This window comes from Acomys minous (genome assembly GCF_964271855.1).
Source record: "Acomys minous genome assembly, chromosome: 5".
Lineage (NCBI taxonomy): Eukaryota > Metazoa > Chordata > Mammalia > Rodentia > Muridae > Acomys > Acomys minous.
Window position 1 is genome coordinate 116,405,757 of NC_140494.1, and position 22,470 is coordinate 116,428,226.

Genomic DNA, 22,470 nt, shown 5'->3' on the forward strand with positions numbered 1-22,470 from the left:
TAGTGATACAGTGCCTCCAGAAGCCCACACCTCCTTACCCTTCCCAGACAGCTCCACCAACTAGGGACTAAGTATTCAAACATAGGAGCTTCCTGAGGCTATGACCACCATAGTCATTACAGAAGACTAAAATGTAGTAAGTATTTATTTTTTCAAGGTTTTCAAAACAGGGTTTTACTGTGTAGCCCTAGCTGTTCTGGTGAATCACTCTGTAGACCAAGTATTAATTTCTATGGGAAGTTTTGTTGTTTTGGTTTTTGTTGTTTTGTCTGTCTTTCAGGTCTTCTTGTTTGTTTTTGGAGACAGGGTTTCTCTGTGTAGCTTGGCTGTCCTAGACTCACTCTGTAGACCAGGCTGGCCTGAAACTTACAGATCCACCTTTCTTTGCCTCCCTGAGCACTAGGATTAAAGGTGTGCGCCACCATTTCAGGCTCCATGGAAAGTGTTTAATCTAGCTGATGAACATAATTTTAGCTGAGGGCAATGGAGTATGCCTGTCATCCCTGTGGAGGGAGAGACAGACAGATTTAAGAACTTAAGGGTGCATGGTAGCACCCTCCTGTAATCCCAGCACTCAGGAGGCAAAGGCAGGCAGATCTTTCTAAGTTTAGGCCACCCTGATCTACAAAGTGTGTCCAGGCCAACAAAGGCTATACAGAGAAATCCTGTCTTGGAAAACAGACAAACAAACAAAAACAAACACAAAAAACAGAATTTAAGATCATCCTTAGCTGCATAGACAGTTAAGTGCCAGCCTGGACTACATGATACTATGTCAAAGGATAATCACTGATTTTGTTGCCATTGGATGTGAAATAGTAATTTAATATTTTTGTTTGTTTGGTTGTTTTTTTGGTTTTTCGAGACAGGGTTTCTCTGTGTAGCCTTGACTGTCCTGCACTCACTTTGTAGACCAGGCTGGCCTCGAACTTACAGCGATCCACCTGCCTCCCACGTGCTGGGATTAAAGGCATGCGCTGCACCCAGCATATTTAAGGGAATACCCCAAACCCTTTCATTGTTTGTAACAGGTTTTCACAATTTAAGAAAAGGTCATAGGCAAGAAGATATAGTGGCTCACATTTGTTATCCTAGCCTTTAGATGGGAGAGGCAAGAAGAACTTGCAAATTGGAAGCCAGTCTGGTTTACATAGTAGCAAGTTCCAGGTCATCCATAGTAAGACTTTGTCAGCATAAATGTCTGTTCTTAGGTCCCTCTGGCCTGTGCTCAGCAGTGCTAAACAGCCTGCAGTGGTTGTTCTAAAAGTGGGAACTGCTAATCATTTTAGGTGCTAGTATTAATTTATGACTTATGTACATGGGGTTTCTGCTAGGAAATCACCTTATGATAGTAGGAGTCACTGGTGATAATTTACCTGTAAGAGAGCCTTCCATGCCTTGTCGGAGAACCACAACTCCAGTCCCGAGAGCGTTGATGCTCTTTTTATTCCCCAACTCCGCTGTGTTCTGGTTTCAGGCCTGAGCGTACTCTTTTGTTCTTTTTTTTTGTTTTAAGCTTGATGTAGTTTTAGAGACCAATCTTGCAACAATCCGGGTTCTGGAAGCAATACAGAAAAAACTTTCCCGCTTGTCTGCCGAGGAACAAGCAAAATTTCGCTTGGATAACACCCTTGGAGGCACGTCCGAAGTCATCCATCGAAAAGCACTCCAGAGGATATATGCTGATAAGGCCGCTGACATCATCGATGGCTTGAGGAAGAACCCCTCCATCGCTGTTCCAATCGTTCTTAAAAGGTGTGTGTCTTCCGGCTTTTGTGTGCTTATGACGGCTTCAGTCAGTGTCCCATTAGATGGGGGTCCAGTTTTCCACCTGGTTATCTAATTAGAACTACAATTCTGTCGTTTTGGTAGTTAAACATCGGGGACAGAGTGCAGTGAGTGGTAGAACTTAGGGGTTTGTATATCAAATGGAACAAATCTTGACAGGTAATGGGTGAAGGACTAGAAATAATAGCTCAGTGGTAGAGTGCTTGCCTAACATGCGTAAGATCCTGAGTTCAATTTCCTGTGCCATAGAGGAAAAGTGAGTGATTTCGGGTTGATAGGGTGTTTGCGTTCATATCTGAGGGCTGTTTCAGTTTTTTGTTTCTCGGTAGAGGGGATCAAACTTAGGAATGTTTATGTAACATGCATGGAAGGGAAATTTTTTACCATATCCCAAATTCTGCGTGTGTGTGTGTGTGTGTGTGTGTGTGTGTGTGTAGTAACTTTGATTGGAATAAGGGCTCAGTATATTGGCCATACTGGCTTGGAACTTGAAATTCCCCTCCCTAAATGCCCTCTCTTGGACTCCGTCAGTACAGTAAACATCTGAGTCATGAAAAGAAGCAAGTTCCTTCAGTTTTTCCAGAATACTCACCATAGCTAGATGCAGTTATTCATGTTTACAGTCCCCACACTAGCACTAGGGAGGCAGAGGCAGGAAGATTGCTTTAAGTTTGGTAGCCTGGGCCTGGCATGGTGGTACACGCCTTTCTTCCTAGCACTCAGGAGGCAGAGGCAGGTGTATCGCTGTGAGTTCGAGGCCAGCCTGGTCTACAAGTTAAGTCCAGGACAGCCAGGCCTATATAGAGAAACCTGTTTTGGGGGGAAGTTTGGTAGCCTGGTCTACATTGTGAATTCCTAGTTATCCAAGTCTTCAAAGCCTTGTCTCAGAAATGCCTTCAAGCTCCCTCATGAAACCTCTTTTTTTAAAAAAAAAGGTTTTATTTCTTTATGTATACAATGCTGTGCCTGCATGTGCACCTGCAGGCCAGACGAGGGCATCAGATCACATTATAGATGGTTATGAGCCACCATGAGGTTGCTGGGAATTGAACTCAGGACCTCTGGAAGAGCAGACCGCTGAACCATCTCTCCAGCCCTGAAACCTCATTGTTAATACCACTCAGTTTCTGAGTGCTCATGGAAGCCAGAAGTGGTTCCTTGTGCCCTTAATGCCAGCATTGAGGAGGCGGAAGGCAGAGTTGCTGTAAGTTTGAGACTAGTGTGGTCTGTATCCATGATCCAGGCCAAGGCTTCACAGTAAGACTGGACTCAAAGAAAGCAAGTCCACATGAGGACGAAATCTCACTTAGATAACATCAAGGATATTATCTCTAGTACCAGCAGTCTTGACACAATTTTGCATAGGTTTGAGTTTTTATCACATAAAATAACCTGGCACATTTCCCATTTCTAAGCCCTCTAAATTCCCCCACACTGTGACTTGTTTCCTTCCTGCCCTGCTAGGTTGAAGATGAAAGAGGAGGAATGGCGGGAAGCGCAGAGAGGCTTTAACAAGGTCTGGCGCGAGCAGAACGAGAAGTACTACTTGAAGTCTTTGGATCACCAGGGCATCAACTTCAAGCAGAACGACACCAAGGTCCTGAGGTCCAAGAGCTTACTCAATGAGATCGAGAGCATCTACGATGAGGTGAGCTGGGCGACGGGACAGCTCCACCAGCCTGGCCTTTATGTCCCGCCTGGCTTTCACCCCTGCAGTTTCTGAGAGCTGCTGCTTGTTGCGTCATGACTAGAGTCCATCTTAGCTTTTGGGTCCTGGTCTAACTGTCTTAGACCTAACAGGGTCACACTCAGTCCTTCTCTGGTTTCCTCATTTGCCACCTGTCCTCAGTTTACACTTCTCTCAGCAAACACCTTGAATTCTTGGAGAGCATCTCATGTACCTCAGCTTCAAAATGGTGGGAACCCTGGTGTTTTACATGCCCACCAGGAGTACAAACAGCACCAGAAGCAAAGATTCGATAGGACGCTGCTCCTGTCTTAGGTGGAGAAAGCATAAATGTCATATATCAGGCTTTCTAAACATGGCTCTGAGTTGTAAAAACAGTAAGTGAAGTTCTATGTACACTTAATTGTTTGACGGTGTTGTCAACTTCCACATGATAAATTCCTCCCTGGTATTTTTCATCTTCCATACATGCTAATCTAGAATTTTAAGGCAATTTTCTTAAGTCCTCAATATCTAGAAGGTACTAATGTTTATATCAAGGTAATGTGTTCATTGTACCTATGAATATTTGGAAGAGAGACATTATTGTTGGGGTTAATTCCTGTATTTCAGTTTGGGTAGCCACTGTCATGTCTCTGTTTCTTTTGAGATAGGACCTCACTAGCCCAAATTGGCCTAGATCTTGCACCCTTTCCTGGCTTAGCCTCCCAAATGTTGGAACTATAGATGGATGCTACTGTGCCTAATTTTCATTATGATTAATGATAAAATGTGCTACTAATGTAGTTTTTTGGTTTGTTGGTTTGTTTTTTGAGGCAGGGTTTCTCTGTCTAGCTCTGGCTGTACTGGAACTTGCTCTGTGGACCAGGCTGGCCTCAAACTCTGACATATATCTGCCTCGTGAGTGAGTGAGTGAGTGAGTGAGTGAGTGAGTGCGTGCGTGCGTGCGTGCGTGCGTGCGTGCGTGCGTGCATGCTGGGATTAAACTACTGCCCAGCATTACTGGTGTAGTCATGTAGGTTTATTATTGCTCTATATGCCACACAATGCTTTTGTGTCTGTTCCTTCAGAGGCAAGAGCAGGCCACAGAGGAGAATGCTGGTGTACCTGTCGGCCCACACCTCTCGCTGGCCTATGAAGACAAACAGATACTAGAAGATGCTGCTGCTCTGATTATCCATCATGTGAAGAGGCAAACGGGCATTCAAAAGGAGGACAAGTACAAAATCAAGCAGATCATGCATCATTTCATTCCTGACCTGCTGTTTGCTCAGAGAGGTGACCTCTCAGATGTGGAAGAAGAGGAGGAGGAAGAAATGGATGTGGATGAAGCCACAGGGGCACCTAAGAAACACAACGGTGTTGGAGGCAGTCCCCCTAAGTCTAAGTTGTTATTTAGTAACACAGCAGCTCAGAAGTTAAGAGGGATGGATGAAGTATATAACCTCTTCTATGTCAATAACAACTGGTATATCTTTATGCGGCTGCATCAGATTCTCTGTTTGAGGCTGCTACGGATTTGTTCCCAAGCTGAGCGGCAAATTGAAGAAGAAAACAGAGAGAGAGAATGGGAACGGGAGGTGCTAGGCATAAAGCGAGACAAGAGTGATAGCCCTGCCATACAGCTGCGTCTCAAAGAACCTAGTGAGTGCTTAGACCGTCAACTTTCAGAATGTATGTTGGGGTGGATGACTGGCTCCAAGGCCTCATTAAGCCTGCAGATGCACTTAGGCCTTAGATCAGAACAAGGGCTCAGATCCTACCTCTTCAACTTAACTGGCTGTGTGACCTTCCTTAAGCCCAGAATCCATGAATGAACCAATACAGTGGAGGCAGTAATTATTGTTTTATGGGGTTGCTTGAGGGCTTAGGGTAACATGCATACAAGCACCTTGTATAATACTCAATTTATGGTCGTATTGGGTCCATGGTACTGTGGACACATGGGATGTGGGAATTCATTGGCTAGGTTAATGAGCTATGTTTCAGATGAGAAGAAATGCCCTAGTTCATCCCAGTCTATAACAAAAATTCCTTGTTATTGATGTTTATGACATATAGGAATTTTCTCAGCTATGTGTTAGCAAGCGTCTCCTTAAAGGACTTCATGGCTCATTGCTAGTGTTTTCTTTAAAGGAATTGAGACCTGATTGTACCAGAGACAGCAGAGGGATGCTAGTCATAGTTCGTGGCTAAAAATCTGTGCTTTGGACTCTTGCTTTATCCTAGTATATTTTTAAGGCTGCCTGTCTGTGACAAAACTCAAGCCAGTAGCTTGTTGTAAACAGCAATGTAAGACCCACCCGTCTTACTTAGGAGCGTGCTTCCCGTTGTTTGCCTTACAAATAGGTGGCCAGGAATCAATGAGAAGAGTTCCTTTTGTAATTAACATATTTGATAGCATTTTATTGAAGTACCACATATATGCAAACGGGACACAAATAAGAATTTGTGTCTGCCCATGTGCCTATGTACAGGAGGCTGAGGATGGCGTGGAGTATCGCTAGTATTCTGTACCTTGCTCTTGGAGATAGGGTCTCACTGAACTTGGAGCTAGGTCAGTGGCTAGCAGATCCTAGTGGTGTTCTCTCTGCCCACCCTCACAGTGCTGAGGTCATAGGTGCTAACAGCTAGGTTTTCACATGGGTGCTGGGGCCCCTTGCTTATGGAACAAGTGTTCTTATACACTGAACCATCTCCCCTGCCCCACAAGTAGAATTTTATGGCTCTGTATATTTTTCTGTAATGACCATACTTTCATCAAAAAAGAGACCAAGAAAACAATAAAGCTAAGACCTAGTAGCCTCCTTGTGCCACTATTTTGATTTCTAGTCTTAGAAATGAAATTTCTTTGGTATTTGAGAGTGGGTCTTCTATAAAAGCTCACTGCTGTGGTACTTTTTATATATTATGGTCCTCCTGCCTCTTGCCTTAACCTCCTTGGCAATTAGACATGGTGCCTCAACACCCAAGTTGAGGTTAGTTTTGAACTCTGTATCAGTGGGTACTATTTAAGTAAGTTCAGAAGACCCCATTCCTGTGCACATCCTAGTTGCTAAGTTTCTAGTAAGAGTCATTCCAGCTATTGGTTGAAGTGCTTTGTGTGCATCAAGTACAAATCATTCGGTGTAATTTATAGGGTACACTGTTGCAAATCCATTTTAAACAAAAGGACTTTGGTACACTCAGATTAGTTCATTGTTCATAAAGGTTAATTTTAATAACTTGTGTAGCCGAGGGTTTTCCAAGTATGGTAGCATCTACCGTAACTATGCCTGCCTTCTCTTGTCTATACTTTATTTTTCACTGAAATAGCCTTACGAGCAAATATTCCCTTCAAGAAATGGTTTTGTTTAAGGGGAGGAGCCAGCTCCTTGAAGGCTTCTCTTGGGATATTGTTTTCAGGTGGCACAGAACTCCGCAGTGTCTCTAGCATAGTCAGTTGTGTTGAAAGCTACTGTTAGAAGTTGCAGTCACTTCTTGTTCTTGGATGGACGATCCTGGTGATTATAGCCTCCTATCAGATTTCATCTCTGCAGTGGGTTTAGTTGGACGTGTTTTGTGTATCTGTTGCTATATAGGCCAGCGGTGGGATTCCTGCTGTCTGTCCTTGTCTTGTTTTAGTGGAGTAAGGTCTTACCTATCTAATCTTTCCTCAGTGGATGTTGATGTAGAAGACTATTACCCAGCTTTCCTGGACATGGTGCGGAGCCTGCTTGATGGCAACATAGACTCATCACAGTATGAAGATTCACTGAGAGAGATGTTCACCATTCATGCCTACATTGCCTTTACCATGGACAAACTAATCCAGAGCATCGTCAGACAGGTGAGACGGCATCCTGGAGGCTAGGGCTGCCAAGGGAACATGTCCTTACCTAAAGCGACAAAGAAAAAGCAAGATTTCTGTGGGAAAAGGAAAAGCAGCTTAAACATATAGCAGTGTTTATATGTTTGTAGATGTTGTAGATGTATGTCTCTGAAGTGGAAAGGGCCAAGTTAAAGTTAGGTCTGTTGTGTGGCTTTTCCTACAGAGACAGTGAACAAACATCTCTTTACCCCTTATGATGTGCTGACAACACACCAAAGAAATGATTCTAACCAAGTCTAACTTAGCAAACCATTATGTTTATTGGGGCTACTTAAGGAACCTGGGTAACCCAAAGGCAGCTGCAGCACCGAAAAGCCCACCATGCACATACCAGCCTGGCTGGCATTTTACAGAAACTGATTCCTTGCAGCTCATGCACAACCAGAAGGCAGCTGGACCTACTTGAGAGTCCTTTCCACAGAAGTTGTTAATGCTTTTATAGGAGAATCAGAAACTCAAGGCCATACTCAGCTGCATTCTAGGCCAGCCTGGGATACTACACGAGTCCTGGGGGGGGGTGTGTGGGGGGGAGTTAAGACAAATTTCGGGAGCTTTCTGAATTCTCTGTTTCTTTTACTTCCTGAACCTTGTACATTTTATTTTATTCACTTCATGAGTCTGTGTTCCTCTCAGAGAGAATAGCTAGTCAAATCTGTTCCTCCTGTTAACAGAGCATGAGTTTTCGAGTCCTGGAATCGGCTCTGATATTCTGAGTGTGTCCTTGCAGCAGCCTCCTCAGAGCCTGTCCCAACGGCTACTACAGAGAATAGATGGGTCCACCTCTTACCTGTTTTGAGAGGAACACATAGATGGCACACTGCCTTGTCCACAGATGATGATGACTCTGCATTTGCCTCATTTAGTATTAGAAGTCCTTTACAGTGCTCCACCCACCTCCTTTATCTGAGACTTGCAGTGGTTGCTTTTATGTTTTGTTCTTGGAAATTTTAAATATGTGGAGTTGTTTGTGGCAGGATCTCACTATTTAGCATTGGCTGACCTTAAACTAGTCTGTCTTCTGTGACAACTCCCTGAGGACTGAGATCGCAGCCAATGTTATCTCTAAGCATGTTACCCTTCTGACGGGGAGCTTGTCACAGGCTTTCTGCTGCATAGTTAGACTCCTGCTCCTCATGGTCTGATCCCCTAGGGGGTCAGAGTCTTGAGGTACATGACTCTGAGAGCTAAAAAAAAATAAATAAAAATAAAAAATATAAAAAGCAAACTCCTAACCTGAGTCTGCACTACCACTGTAGAGGGAAAGGCTTAGAGTTCTCTTGGGAAAAATATTGTCTCTTACAAAGAACGCTTGCCTTTTCCTTGGCTTTGGCAGGATCCATGCTCTATGTGCCCACAGAATCTAGTCAGGATTGGTGAAGAAAGCTGAGTGTAACTGAATCTTGGGTCTTACTGTTCTTAGTAAGATAGCTCTAAAAGTTGAAAAGGTACTAGGCCTTCCCATAAGAGTTATGGGGGTGACTGATGAAAATCATTCTTGGATATAGTGAGCCAAACTCTTAATTTGAGAGACAAATCCCTATTAATTACCTAAGTTTATATAAATTAGCAGTTCCATTTCCTCCATGTATGTTACTGCTTCCAATTTTACTTTCGACTACAGCTAGCAACACTCTTCCATAGTACTAGCCCAATATATTTAAAAGAAGCCAATGAAATTAACTTTTCATAAGTCCTAGGTTATTTTTTAAACAGATAATTTATTTACTTAGAAGAGTCTGACTATGAATTTGTTGTTAATACTAACAACATATTTTTAAAAACTGGAAAATAAGTTCCCCCCAGAAAACCCAAATCCATGAGTTTTAAGACATGTCCAAGCTTCTAGTTTAAAGTCTGCACTGAGCTGTGTCTGGTTGTCTTTTCATTTTATTCTGACTGAACAAGTTTCAAGGTCAAGCCATACATTTGTCTTAGTTTTTTCAGGCTGGGGCTTTATTTAGCTCAGTTGGTAAATTTAATTGCCAAGCATACATGAAGCCCTGGGTTGGATCTTCAGCACTCTTTAAAATGAGTGTGGCAGCATATACCTATAATCTCAGCATTTTGGAAAAGAAGGTAGGAGGACCAAAAGTTGAAGGTCATCTTCGGCTCCATGGGAGTCTCAGGTGTCTTAGCTACAGATCTCAGATACGACGTCATCATCTGATGCGCTGTCTGAGGAAGCCTCCCTCCACCTAGACCTCTCCAGTCTCATGCCCTCTGCACCTGCACACTCGTCATACACACCTGGCTTCTCAGCCCTCTTGAGACCTCACCACCTTGGTATTACCCAGCTTTTCCATGCAAGAGATCCTCTGTTTAAAAAAAAAAAATCTTGTGCTGGGGAGATGGCTCAGAGGTTAAGAACACTGTGCATTCAGAGGTCCTGAGTTCAATTCCCAGCAACCATACGGTGGCTCATAATCATCTATAATGGTAGATGCCTTCTAGCCTGCAGGCAGAATACTGTATAAATAATAAGTAAATATTTTAAAAAATAATTTTAAAACTTTATAAAACCCATTCCTACATTGTTTCTGGTTACTCACTCAACACGTAAATACTTAGATGAGGATGTGAATAGAGTCAGTGGCACATAGTCTACTTTAACAAAGTATGTGCCGTGAGGAGAGTGAGTTCACTTCATGGTGCCGAGAGCTCATCTTGGGTGGACTGTTTGACCTGGCTCCCTCTTCTCCCTCATTTCAAACTTTGTGATGCCCTGGGCGGTGGTGGCACACGCCTTTAATCCCAGCACTCGGGGAGGCAGAGGCAGGCAGATTGTTTTGGGTTTGAGGCCAGTCTGGTCTACAAAGCGAGTTCAGGACAGCCAAGGGCTACATGGAGAAACCCTGTCTTGGGGGAAACAAAAAAAAGAAAGAAAATTAATACTCGAGGCCAAGAATGTAACTTTACATTGCCCTGGGTTTAGTGTGACTCAGGTGCACTTGCTGTTGCTCTTCCTAGCACCGTTGGTGGCTCACAACCTCCTGTACCTCCAGTCTAGGGATCCGGAGTTCTCTTCTGGCCTCTGTGGCCACCAAACACATAGTGCAGATACACCACAGGCTCACACCCAATGTGCGTAAATACAAATACCAGCTTTTAAAAAATCATATGGATCTTGTATTGGGTACCTCTCTTAACCTCAAGCCTCATAAATTTTATCATCTAACACACAAAATTTTCTCACAGTAGGGTGTCCCTCCCATTCCACTCTGTTTTCCAGAGTAGCTATAGATTGGATAAGAAATATGTCTGAAAACAAAATTGTAAACAATTAAAAAATACATGGAGGGGCATACAAACCATGGAAGCTGGCGTGGTGGTGTCCACCAATGGTCCCAAATGTGGCAGGTGGAGAGGCAGAAAGATGAGGAGGTCAAGCTTATCCTCAGCCACACACTTAGTTTGAGTCCAGCCTAGACTGCGTTAGATCTGCCACAAAACAAAGCCAGTTAGCTGCAAACATTTTAAAAATACTTAGAATGACATTGTATTTACTTTGCTAGGAAACTTTATACCACTGAGACTTGGTTTTGTGTTAAGTATGTATGAGTTTTATGAAGTGTTAATAAAGGCAGGAGATCCTGACTTGATATTATTTTCCATTTTCCATGAAAGTGATTGTGTTTAATTCTCTATATTTTAAAAGAAAAAAGTGTTTTTAAGTTGCATGACTGGAGGAGAGACTGCCTTCCTGGCTTACTGGCCTGTACTTTGTTCCAGCTGCAGCATATTGTCAGCGATGAGGTCTGTGTGCAGGTTACTGACCTTTACTTGGCAGAAAACAATAATGGAGCCACTGGAGGCCAGCTGAACACTCAGACATCGAGGAACCTTCTGGAGTCCACGTACCAGCGGAAAGCAGAGCAACTAATGTCCGATGAGAACTGCTTTAAGGTAAGAGTTGCTCACGTAACCATGGCTCTTGCTGCTGCTGCTGGTCTGAAGTTAATCTCCAAAATTAAGTGTCCTTTGGATAGATAGTTTCCTTTGGATTCGTTCCATCCATCTCTTCATGCAACAGTCTCTTGTTTCTGGTGTGTGTGTGTGTGTGTGTGTGTGTGTGTGTGTGTGTGTGTGTGTGTGTGTGTTTTCAGTACCGGTGTGAATGTGTATGCATACATGTGCACATGAAAATCTGGAAACAGTTTACAATGGTCAGCATCGAGAGGTGTGCACCTTGTGGGTTGTGTCATTCTGCCCAGCCTCCACCCCTCCCTACCCGCTGTCCTCTTCCTTTCTTTTTTTCTTGCGTGGGCTAGCTGCCTCTCCAGCTCTGTGACCATGAGCCTGAGTTTTCTATGAGTTCTGCCGATCAAATCTGGTTCCCATGTTTCTTTGGCAGTACTTTACCAACTGAGCCCAGTTATCTTACTGCATTAAAATAAATACATAAAACAAACAAGCAAGCTTTGTTATATTCTCAGCTTTTAAAAAAAAATCTTGAAAAATGTTTATAAAATTTATGATCATTGTTAAAAACAGTGTAGGTAAAAATTTAACAATAACTTTTTTTTAAAGTAATAAACACTGAGCATTTCTAGGCTTTGGTTGTACATTTTTATTTTACATGTATGATTGTTTTCGTGCACGTGTGTGCCTGGGTCCCTCTGCGGTCAGAAGAAGGCATTGGATCCTCTGGAACTGAAGTCACAAATGGCTGTGAGACACTGTGTGTCTGCTGGGTCCTTTGCAAGAGCAGCAAATGTTCCTATCTGAGCTGTCTCTTCGGCCCCTTGAAAATGTACATTTTTACAGAGCTGGCTTACGGGTCATAACCTAGAATCATCAATACCATTTTTGCAGCGGCTGTTCCCCTTTTCCCTCCTCTCTTCTGCTCTTATGAGACAGGGTCTAGCTATGTAACACAGGCTGTTCTTAAATTATAGCTCCCCCTTCCTCAGCCTTCAGAGCGCTGGCATTACATTGTAAATAGGACCACTTTTTCTGGCTGTATTTCACTGGGATATAGCTTAGTTGTGGAGTACATGGGTAGCATATGTGAAGCCCTGAGTTTTTCCCATCACGTTTCTTTAAACCAACACTCAAGAGGTTAAAGTTCAAGGTCACCCTCCTTATATGAGACTGTCACCTTACCCGACCCTGTAAAAGAAATGCCTAAAATATGAGTATATTAGGTAGTTTTCATTGTTTGTCATTATAATATCTAATTATAAAAAAATTAACTGGAAATCCACATGCCTAATATACTGTAGAATTAAATTACAGCTTCTTTGAATGCCAGATGACATTTTATAATTCTTAAAAATTAAATACAGCCTAATCCAGCCATAATGACACACCTTTAATCCCAGCGCTCAGGAGGCAGAGGCAGGTGGATCTCTGTCAGCTCAAGTCCAACCTGGTCTACATAGCAAGTTCCAGGACAACCAGGGTACATGGGGAAACCCTGTCTCCTCTTTCCCCCAAAAGTTAAATACAGCCTGTTATGGCACTCTGCAGGGCTGGCCAGCCCTGGGGTGGGGTGAAGTGTTGATTTAATTCCAAGATATATCATTTAACTTGTTTTTTTATTGTTCTTACCGGTTTTGCTTATCTCCCTCAGATTTAAGTTCAGTGTATCAGTTTTCCTAGGCTTTAAGTTTTGGGAACAGATTGGGATTTTACAGCCTTTCTCCAAGCATAGCTGCCAGCTGACACTCTGCCTCTGCCTGATGCATCTGCCTGATGGGTGACGTGACCTTTCACAATACCCTAGATTCTGGTTTCTCCCTGTGTAAACGAAGATCTGTTTATTTTGTATGTGGTTTTGCCTGCATGTACTCCTGCAGGCCAGAAGGGGGCACTAGATCTCATTAGAGATGGTTGTGAGCCACCATGTGGTTGCTGGGAATTGAACTCAGGACCTTTGGCAGAGCTGCCCGTGCTTTTAGCCTCTGAGCCATCTCTCCAGCCCTACAAATTTACTTTCAAGCTCTCATTTTTCCCATGTGAATTTTATTTTTTTATTTTATGTGTATGGGTATTTTGTTTGCATGTGTGTGTGTGTGATATTGAGAGAGAGTTATGGTTCCAGAAAAGATTTGTTGATAGTTTTCTATAAAATGTGGTTGTAACTATACTTAACAGTTTGTTGCTTTTATAAATGAATGTTTTTAAAGCCACAGAAATATTACTAGCAAAATACTAGAATCTAGACGTTAAATTAAAATATGATTGGTGCTATTATAATAATAGTTGTAGCCCATGTCTGGAACTTTGGAGGCCATACTGTTGAAACAGTCCTCGCGCATCAGCCTCCGTGTGCTGGGACGATAGGTGTTGTGCCAGCACACCCTGCTCAGCAGAACCCTTTAAAGACTGTGTGTGTGTGTGTGTGTGTGTGTGTGTGTTGTACATGCACAGACAAGTACATTGGCATGTAGAGCTCAGAGGGCAATTTTTATGTTTGAATATTTCATACATTGACTACTATGTTTACATCGTTTCCGCCCTTTTCTTCTCCCCTTTCTAATTTCTCCAGTGTTCCCTTCCCACTCAGCCTCATCCATGGCCATTTCTTTAATTTTCTCTCTCTCTCTCTCACACACACACAGTCCATTTGGTGTGGCACATGTATTTAGGACTGACCACCTGAGATGGCCTATGGGGGCTTGTCAGTGGAGAAAATAGATTCTCCCTCTCTCACCAGCCATGGACTGTTACCTATAGCTCTTCATTTTATGGTGGACCTTTGTGAAAATTTCCCCATGCATGTTGGGATACCAGCTGATGTCGTTATGCAAATCTTGATTAGGTAACTATTGTTGAGATTTCACGGGTGTGACTTCCATTTTAATGTCTAGAAGACACCATCTCAACACATGCCATGGTCTTCTGGCTCTTGAAATCATTCTGAATCTTCCTTAAACTTTCCTGAGCCTTAAGTATAGAGCCTGCATTGCTGATATGTCAGTTGGATCAGGCACCCGTGTTCAGTTTTCCTCCACATTTTGACAAGTTGTGGATCTTTGTAGTCCTTTCCTGCTTCAACAAGACACTTTGATAGGGAGTAAGAGCTACACTTAGTTGGACTTGGGTGTCAGCCATGTAACCTGAGCAACCTTTTACTAATGTAATTTTATTAAAAGATTTATTTATTTTTATTTATTTTTTTAAGATTTATTTATTTATTATTATGTATACAGTACTGTCTTCATGTACACCTGCAGGCCAGAAGAGGGCATCAGATCACATTATAGATGGTTGTAAGCCACCATGTGGTTGCTGGGAATTGAACTTAGGACCTCAGGAAGAGCAGTCAGTGCGCTTAACCTCTGAGCCGTCTCTCCAGCCCTAAAGATTTGTTTTTATGTGTAGAGATGTTTTATCTTCATGTGTGTTTGTGCACTGCCTGCATAGAATGCCCTCAGAGGCCCAAAGTGAGTCACCACCATTTGGGTTCTAAGAGTTAAACCCAAGTCCTGTGGAAGAGCAGCCTGTACTCTGAGCCATCTCAGAGTTTCACTTTTATCTTTTTAAATCAATAGCTTTTCAATACCTTTCTTACCTCTTCTTGTTTTTTGTTTTTTTGTTTTGTTTTGTTTTGTTTTTTTTAAACATGCATTAGTATGAATGTGTCAGATCCCTTGGTACTGGAGTTAGAGACATGTGTGAGCTGCCATGTGGGTGCTGAGAATTGAACGCAGGTCCTTTGGAAGTGCAGACAGTGCTCTCAACCACTGAGCCATCTCTCCAGCCCCCCCCCCCCAATTTTTTGGGGGGGTTCAAGACAGAGTTTCTCTGTGTAGCTATGGCTGGCCTTGAACTCACAGAGATCTGCCTACCTCTGCTTCCCGAGTGCTGGGATTAAAAGCATGTGCCACCATGCCTGGCCTTACCTCTTCTTTGGAAAAAAGTTTTACAATTTTAATACCTATCTGGAGATTTTGTTTTGTTAGTTTACAGTCTGCTTCTCTTTTGCAGCTAATGTTCATTCAAAGTCAAGGCCAGGTACAGCTGACCATTGAGCTTCTGGATACAGAAGAGGAGAACTCAGATGACCCAGTGGAAGCAGAGGTATGGACAAGCCTACTTCACAGAGCACTTGCTGGGCACCCTGAGTTCTGGTGGGCTGTAGCTCCTTGGGGCTTTGTGCTCTTAGCCACTGTGCCATCTCTGCAGCCCCTCTATAGGCTGCCTTAGGGGTCAGGGTGTTTAGAGTGTAGGTCGTTCCAACCATGTCTGTTCATACTCGCTTTGGAGGCTCCAGTGGCTGTGGCTATTTAGGGTCAGCGCCCTCCCCTTTCATCCTCAGTAACATGGTTTGCAGCTTTACTGGCTTTGTTTTTTCCTAAATGATTAACAGTGAGGTGCATTTGTTTGTTTGTTTTGTGGTATCATTTGATACAGTATCATGTTTACTAACCCCCTCCCCCGCCAAGACAGGGTTTCTGTGTGTAGCCTTTTCTGTCCTGGATTCTTTTTGTAGACCAGGCTGGCCTTAAACCCAGAGATCTGCTGCCTCTGCTTCTCGAGTGCTGGGATTAGAGGTGTGCGCCTCCGTGTCCAGCTCATGTTTACTTTTTAATTGGGCTAAATGATCCCAAAAAGTTTGAACTCAAGGAATATATTACTGTTGCAAGGATAATACAAATTTTGGCTTATGTTGGCCAGAACTTGACTTTTCGCAAGAAGTCCAGTATCCCACATACTTATGTGGACATTATCAATGACACTATTTCAGTTTGTACAAACTCATTTTTGATAACTATCTCAAATGTACTATCTTGCTGGCTAACGGATTTTAAATATATATTGCAATAACAAGTACCAAGCATATCTTTTGGGGAAAGGGCATAACTCTAGTTTTACAGTGCTAGGGTTCAAAGGCAAGTACTTTGTCCCTGAGCTATAACCTGAGGGCCCTGTACCCCTTATTATTTGACAGACTTTTGGTCTCGAGGGCGCTATTTTGTTCTTGACATCTGTAGTCTTTGGATATTTGGTGACAGGATTAGGCTCCCATGTATAGATTTTTTTTTTTTAATGATTTTCCTCTGTTTCTCTTCCCAGCGTTGGTCAGACTATGTGGAGCGCTATATGAGTTCTGATACTACGTCTCCTGAACTTCGAGAACACCTAGCACAGAAGCCAGTCTTTCTCCCAAGGCAAGTGTGCAGAGTTAGCTCAGTTGGCAGTGCATACTGTGCACCGCTGGGGCAGCGAGGCAGCTCAGGGTCTTGGCTTTCTGTTGTTCTTCTATTCTGTCTGCTGAGGATGGGTTAGAGTGTTTGCTGGCTTCCCTATAAAACAGGGGCAAGAGCACTGGAGAACCTGTAGTCCTCACTGCATTAGCTGGCTGCCTATCTGAATGTGTCCATGGCTCAGTGACTCGCTAGCAGGACTCAACACATAGCCATTCTCAGAACTGCAGTTAGCACAAGAAAATACAGAGCACAATCAGCCAAAGAAAGAATGCGGGTGAGCTAGGCACAAGCTTCCAAGAGTCCTCTCCCAGTAGAGTCCTACAAGAGACTCGAAAGTTCCTCCAAGCCAGTGTTTGGAGTGCTGCCTCCAGAGAAGCTCTTTAGACACTGGATGTCAGGCTTTTTGTTGAAGTTGACGTGTGGACACCTTTTTCAGCTGGGTATGGCAAAGGCAGTGGATCTCTGTGAATTCAAGGACAGCTAAGGCTGCACAGAGGAACCCTATATTAAATTCCTTTTTTAAAAAAATGTGTTCAAGTATTACTGGGCTTAGTTCCCATGAGACCACAGGAAGGGGCAGGTCCTCCTCGTTGATCCATTTCACAGACTGTGAGCAGATGCTAGTCCACTCTGCAAGCTGTGCATGGACGCTGTGGCATCTTACCATGTTACAGTTTGAGATTTGGTTGGTTGGTTGGCTTTTGTCGTTTTAAGAGAGGGTCTCACTATATAATCCTGGCAGGCCTGGAATTCACAGAGCTTTATCTGCCTTTACCTCTAAGTGCATAGATTAAACACCAAGATACTACAAGAAACTATGTTTCCACAGATAATCTTACTGCAAAATAAATTAAAACAAAAAAGTTTAAGGTGACATTTGTTTTATATTTTGCAAATCTTTTTAATATAAATGAAGAAATTGTAGCCTAACTTGGGTATATACCTCTAGAGAATGTTTTCAGGCTTTTCAGATGATTGTAGGTCCTATTCTTTAACATGGTAAATATTCAATAAGTGGGCCAGGTGGTAGCAAATGTTTGATTTGCATGCCTGATAATAGCCTGAATCCATGCCCACTTGTAACTCTAATTCCAGGGGATATGATGCCCTCTTCTGGCCTCCACTGCAATGTATGTACATACATGTTGCACAGACAAAACACTTAGAAATATGAAGTGAAAACAATACAACTTTTTAAAAAGACATAAAATGTAACTATTTTATTATGTCTGATTTTTAAAAAAGTAAAACCAGCTTTGTTTGGTGTCCATGCATGGTCAGAAAAGAATACAAAGGTTTCTAAGTATCGATTGTAGTCCCCAGACACATTGCCATTTACCCACTCGTCCTCCAGTTTCAGGAAGGGTATAAGACAGGATGTAGTCCACCTTGGTGGGGGAGGCGAGATCGGCTTCTCCCCCCTTCTCTCTTAAAGATGGTCTATTTTGCCCTAGCTCCTAATCCTGAGCCTAAGTGCTGATATTACAAGGTAGACATACTGTGCTGCTTCTTATCATGATTACCTTACACTGCCAATCTAAATGTTGAGTGAAAGGGGGCAAATAATATTTGTTTCTTTCCATTTTTGGATTTTTGGGACAGGGTTTCTCTGTGTAGCCTTTGCTGTCCTGGACTTGCTTTGTATACCAGGCTAACCTCGAACTCACAAAGAACTGCCAGCCTCTGCCTCCCCGAGTGCGTCACTGCTTCCGGCTCAGGAAAACAGTTTTAATTTCATACTGCACCTAGGACTTTAGAATCTTAAGAGACTCAGACCAAAGTCCTAAGTCCTCAGACTTAAGAATTGCTCTTCTACAGGGACCAGTACAAATAGGTACTCACGTAGGCAATTTTTTTGGAGGGGGGACCAGGGGCCATCCTAGTTTAGGTGAACTCCTATTTAGAGTCAATGAAGGAATAAATAGGGATGTTGCTCTGTAGCTGTTAAAGAGAACAAGACATTGCTGTAATGAAGTGTAAAAGAAAGTAAGTGAAAAGTTGAGAACACATAGCGTGATCAAGACTGATTATATGTAAATAGAGTGAAACCATTGCACAGTTATGTAGTGAGAATTTTGGCTTCTTTAAAACACAGAAGTGTTATGGAATATGTTTTCATTTTAATCCCAGGTGTCGGAGCAGCTTTGATTTGCCTTGTGGCTAGCATATGCCTGATTTTGCCAGCTTCAGACAGATTCTGTGAGTGTGTGACAGTTGGAATTCTCAGGACTTTTCATAGAGAATAAATGCTAGAGTCCTGATAGTGTAGGTTGCTCACTGGTGGGTGCTTGTTGTTGGTCATATACAAAGAAACAACAAAAAGGAGAAATGAGATGTCCTGACAGCAAAAAACAAACTTGCCCCAAGGAACTTGATGCCCCTAATCAGCTGGAAGTAGTCGCCCCTTTCCCCTCTGTACTTTTTTTCTCTCCTATCTAGTGTTAGGGGGATGAAAGAGTGGAAGAAAGAACTGTAAAGTAGCATGAGCCAGCTTCACATTTGTAGTAAGTGTTCTTGAGGCACATAAGCAAAGTACATTTGATAGGAGCTGTGGGGATCTGTACACCGATGGTCTCCCAACCTCAAGGGCTTCCTGCTTTGTAGGAATTTGCGGCGTATTCGGAAGTGTCAGCGGGGTCGAGAGCAACAGGAAAAAGAAGGGAAAGAAGGAAACAGCAAGAAGACCATGGAGAACGTAGAGAGCTTGGATAAGCTGGAGTGCAGGTTCAAGTTGAACTCCTATAAGATGGTGTATGTGATCAAGTCGGAGGACTACATGTACCGGAGAACCGCTCTCCTCAGAGCACATCAGGTGAGAGCTGGGGGCTGGGCTTCTCTATTCCCTGCATTCCTATAGAACCAGCATGGTTAGTTCCCTTTCCTTATAAAAACCTGTCTGGGGAGCAGACAGTTGTTGTGTAGGTGTATTTGCTTGCTGGAGATCTATAGTTCAGTGGCAGAACACTTCTCACTATACCCAAAGTCTTCTTGGCATGGTCCCCAAATGCCTGCTCTCAGACATACATACATTATGTATTTTGAACCCCTGAAGGGAGAATGGCCGTTGGACTGTGTGCTTTAGTGTTTGTGGGTCATTCTTGGTTTTCTCTTGGTTTTTCTCTTTTCACTTTAAAGTGTCATGTGTTGAAGGATGAATGTATCGGCAAAGATGTCAGTGTAGGAAGTGGGGTGTAGTTTAACCTAGAGGATCTGGTGAGGACCCGGTGTTACTTCCTTAAAAACCTTGCATGAACTGTTTTCAAGAGCAGTCTCATTTGTTAGATAGCATGGGTTCTATATACAAAAATGTTATAAATGCAAGGTTGGGAAGAAAGGAATTGGCATATTAGTGAAAAGTAAAAGCTGGCTGAAGTTGAGAGCTGTAGAAAAAGGAGATGCGCAGTGGTGAGGGTAAGCAAGGTCTCATTAGCTTAGTCTCCGTGCGCCACGGCTTGGATTTTGTTTCAAGTCTACTGGGACCCTTGGTTTACATGTATTTGTGTGTATGTTCATTTATGTTTATGTGTACCTGTGTTTATGTGAGCTTGCATGCCACAGTGTAAGTGTGGTAGTCACTGGACAGCCTGTTCCGTTTCAACAGTCTGTTCTCTAAGTATGGTTTCAGGGGATGGATTACAGGTCATTAGGCTTAGTGTTGGTACCTTTACCCATTGAGCTATTTTGCCACCAGCATCACCCCCCTCTCCCTCTTTTAATTAAAGTAACACTGTATAGGGCTAGAGAGGTGGCTCAGTGGTTAAGAATACTGGCTCTTCCTCCATAGGACTCAGTTCAATTCTCAACAACCACATGGCAGCTCATAGCTGTCTGCAACTTCAGTTCCAGGGGATCCAGTGCCCTCTGATGCCTTCTGCAAATATCAGGCACATACATGGCATACATACACATGTAAGCAAAAAAGCCCACTGTATACATAAAGTAATAAAATTACACATGGTGACATATTTTTAATCTCAGCATTCATGAGACAGGGGCAGGCAGACTTGAGTTTTAGGCCAGTCTAGTCTACATAGTGAGTTCTGGGCCAGCCAGAATGAGACTCAGTCTCAAATAAAAACATAAACTAAAAACATAAGCAAAAATACTGAGTTTTACTGTTTATTTTTACTTTATATATGAGTGCTCTATCTGCATTTGCACCTGCAGGCCAGAAGAGGGCATCAGATCCCAGTATAGATGGTTGTGAGTCACCATGTGGTTGTTGGGAATTGAACTCAGGACCTCTGGAAGAACAAGATAGTGCTCTGAACCACTGAGACATCTCTCAGGCCTCTTAAAAGATTTATTTATGCTGGATGGTAGTGGCACATGCCTGTAATCCCAGGAGGCAGAGGCAAGTGGATCACTGTGACTTCGAGGCCAGCCTGGTCTACAAACTAAGTCCAGGACAGCAAGGCTACACAGAGAAAGCCTGTCTTGAAAAAAACAAAAAACAAAAAAACCAAACAGATTATTTATTATTTTGTGTATGTGTGTGTTCTATCTGCATGTACACCTGCATGTCAGAGAGAAGGCATCAGATAAATACTGAGTTTTGTATTTGAAGGGTTTGTTTGCCTATTGTATCCTCTCTCTCTTTCTTTCTTTTAGTCCCATGAGCGAGTAAGCAAGCGTCTGCATCAGCGGTTCCAGGCCTGGGTAGATAAATGGACCAAGGAGCATGTGCCTCGTGAAATGGCAGCAGAGACCAGCAAGTGGCTCATGGGTGAGGGGCTGGAGGGCCTGGTGCCCTGCACTACCACCTGTGACACAGAGACTCTGCACTTCGTGAGCATTAATAAGTATCGTGTCAAATATGGCACAGTGTTCAAAGCCCCTTAACTGCAGAGCCAGAGCAGGTAGCTCAGAGGTGTGTGTGTCTGTGTGTGCGTGTGTGTCTCTGTGTGTGTGTGTCTGTGTGTGTGCAAGTGTACTCACACACTGAAGAATCAAGGAAGATGCCTTTCAAGCCACCAGTGCAGCTTGGCACCAAGCAGAATACATACAAGGAATGTGGATGGCTACCTTAGGAAGCTGGAACTGGCACTTTCCCAAGGGTATTAGCCGACCCAACAGGAATTGACGTCATGCAAGCCCAGAAACAGGCAGCTTGCGTGCACACACCAGCAGAGCTCGAACTAGAACTTCTATGACCTGGGCAACCAGATGCTGTCACCATTCGGATGGATGGAGGTGCATTTTGTCACTGCTCCTCTTCCCACCCCCAAAAAAGGAGAGAGAGAAAAAAAGACTGGATTTGACGACACCCCAATTTGAGCACATCTAAGATCCCCGTTATATTTTATCTGAGACCTGCTGTTTGGCTTTGGGATTGATAACCTTGTGGATTTGGTTTCTGAGTCCTTGCTCCCCACCTCCTCCCTCTTCTGATTCTCAGTCTCAACAAATCCCAGTCAGTCCTCCTTTTTGGCTCCTATGGGACTGTTTTGTACCTGCTTCTTTACTAGTCTACCCTAGTGCCATCCACCAGCTTTACACTCTCCTCCTCCTCCTCCTCCTTTCTCTCTCTCTCTCTCTCTCTCTCTCACACACACACACACACACACACACACACACAAACACAATTTTAACTTGGGTTTTTCTTTTTTGTAAATAATGTACATACTGTCAATTTTTTTATTAAAAGAAATATGCTTTGATGTGCTAGCATAATTGCTCTAGCTTCTTGTGTACCATAGTACTGTGTGGCTTCAGATTTAGTACCTATAAACAGATGTATAAGACATTTATTACACTTTTTACCAAAGGGAAGATACCATTGTAGTACTTTTGTGTAAAACTTTGCCCCACCCCCAACTTTTCTTTTCCTTTTTTTTTTTTTTTTAAAGTGTAAATAAAGCTTGGTTCTTAAGGAAATAAGTACCCCAAGTCCCTTGTCCTCATCAGAGAGCTATACTAAAGTAGGGACTTACTTTAGTTTTTTTATCCAGGTTATAAATAAGATTTTG

General features: G+C 43.0%; 1 protein-coding gene across 5 annotated transcripts in view; it reads left to right on the top strand.

Annotated features, from left to right (window-relative positions):
• SIN3A (SIN3 transcription regulator family member A) overlaps positions 1-22,174 on the top strand; it is a 58,986-nt gene extending 36,812 nt beyond the window's left edge. For all 5 annotated transcript variants that reach the window (XM_084782244.1, XM_084782245.1, XM_084782246.1 and 2 more), the window contains 9 exons: positions 1,517-1,755; positions 3,253-3,436; positions 4,546-5,119; positions 7,135-7,304; positions 11,076-11,249; positions 15,279-15,371; positions 16,368-16,462; positions 19,106-19,313; positions 21,113-22,174. In XM_084782244.1, the coding sequence (XP_084638370.1) occupies positions 1,517-1,755; positions 3,253-3,436; positions 4,546-5,119; positions 7,135-7,304; positions 11,076-11,249; positions 15,279-15,371; positions 16,368-16,462; positions 19,106-19,313; positions 21,113-21,343 (1,968 nt within the window). In that variant the 3' untranslated portion in view covers positions 21,344-22,174. The remainder of the gene's footprint in view (positions 1-1,516; positions 1,756-3,252; positions 3,437-4,545; positions 5,120-7,134; positions 7,305-11,075; positions 11,250-15,278; positions 15,372-16,367; positions 16,463-19,105; positions 19,314-21,112) is intronic.
• Positions 22,175-22,470: the final 296 nt, after the last annotated feature.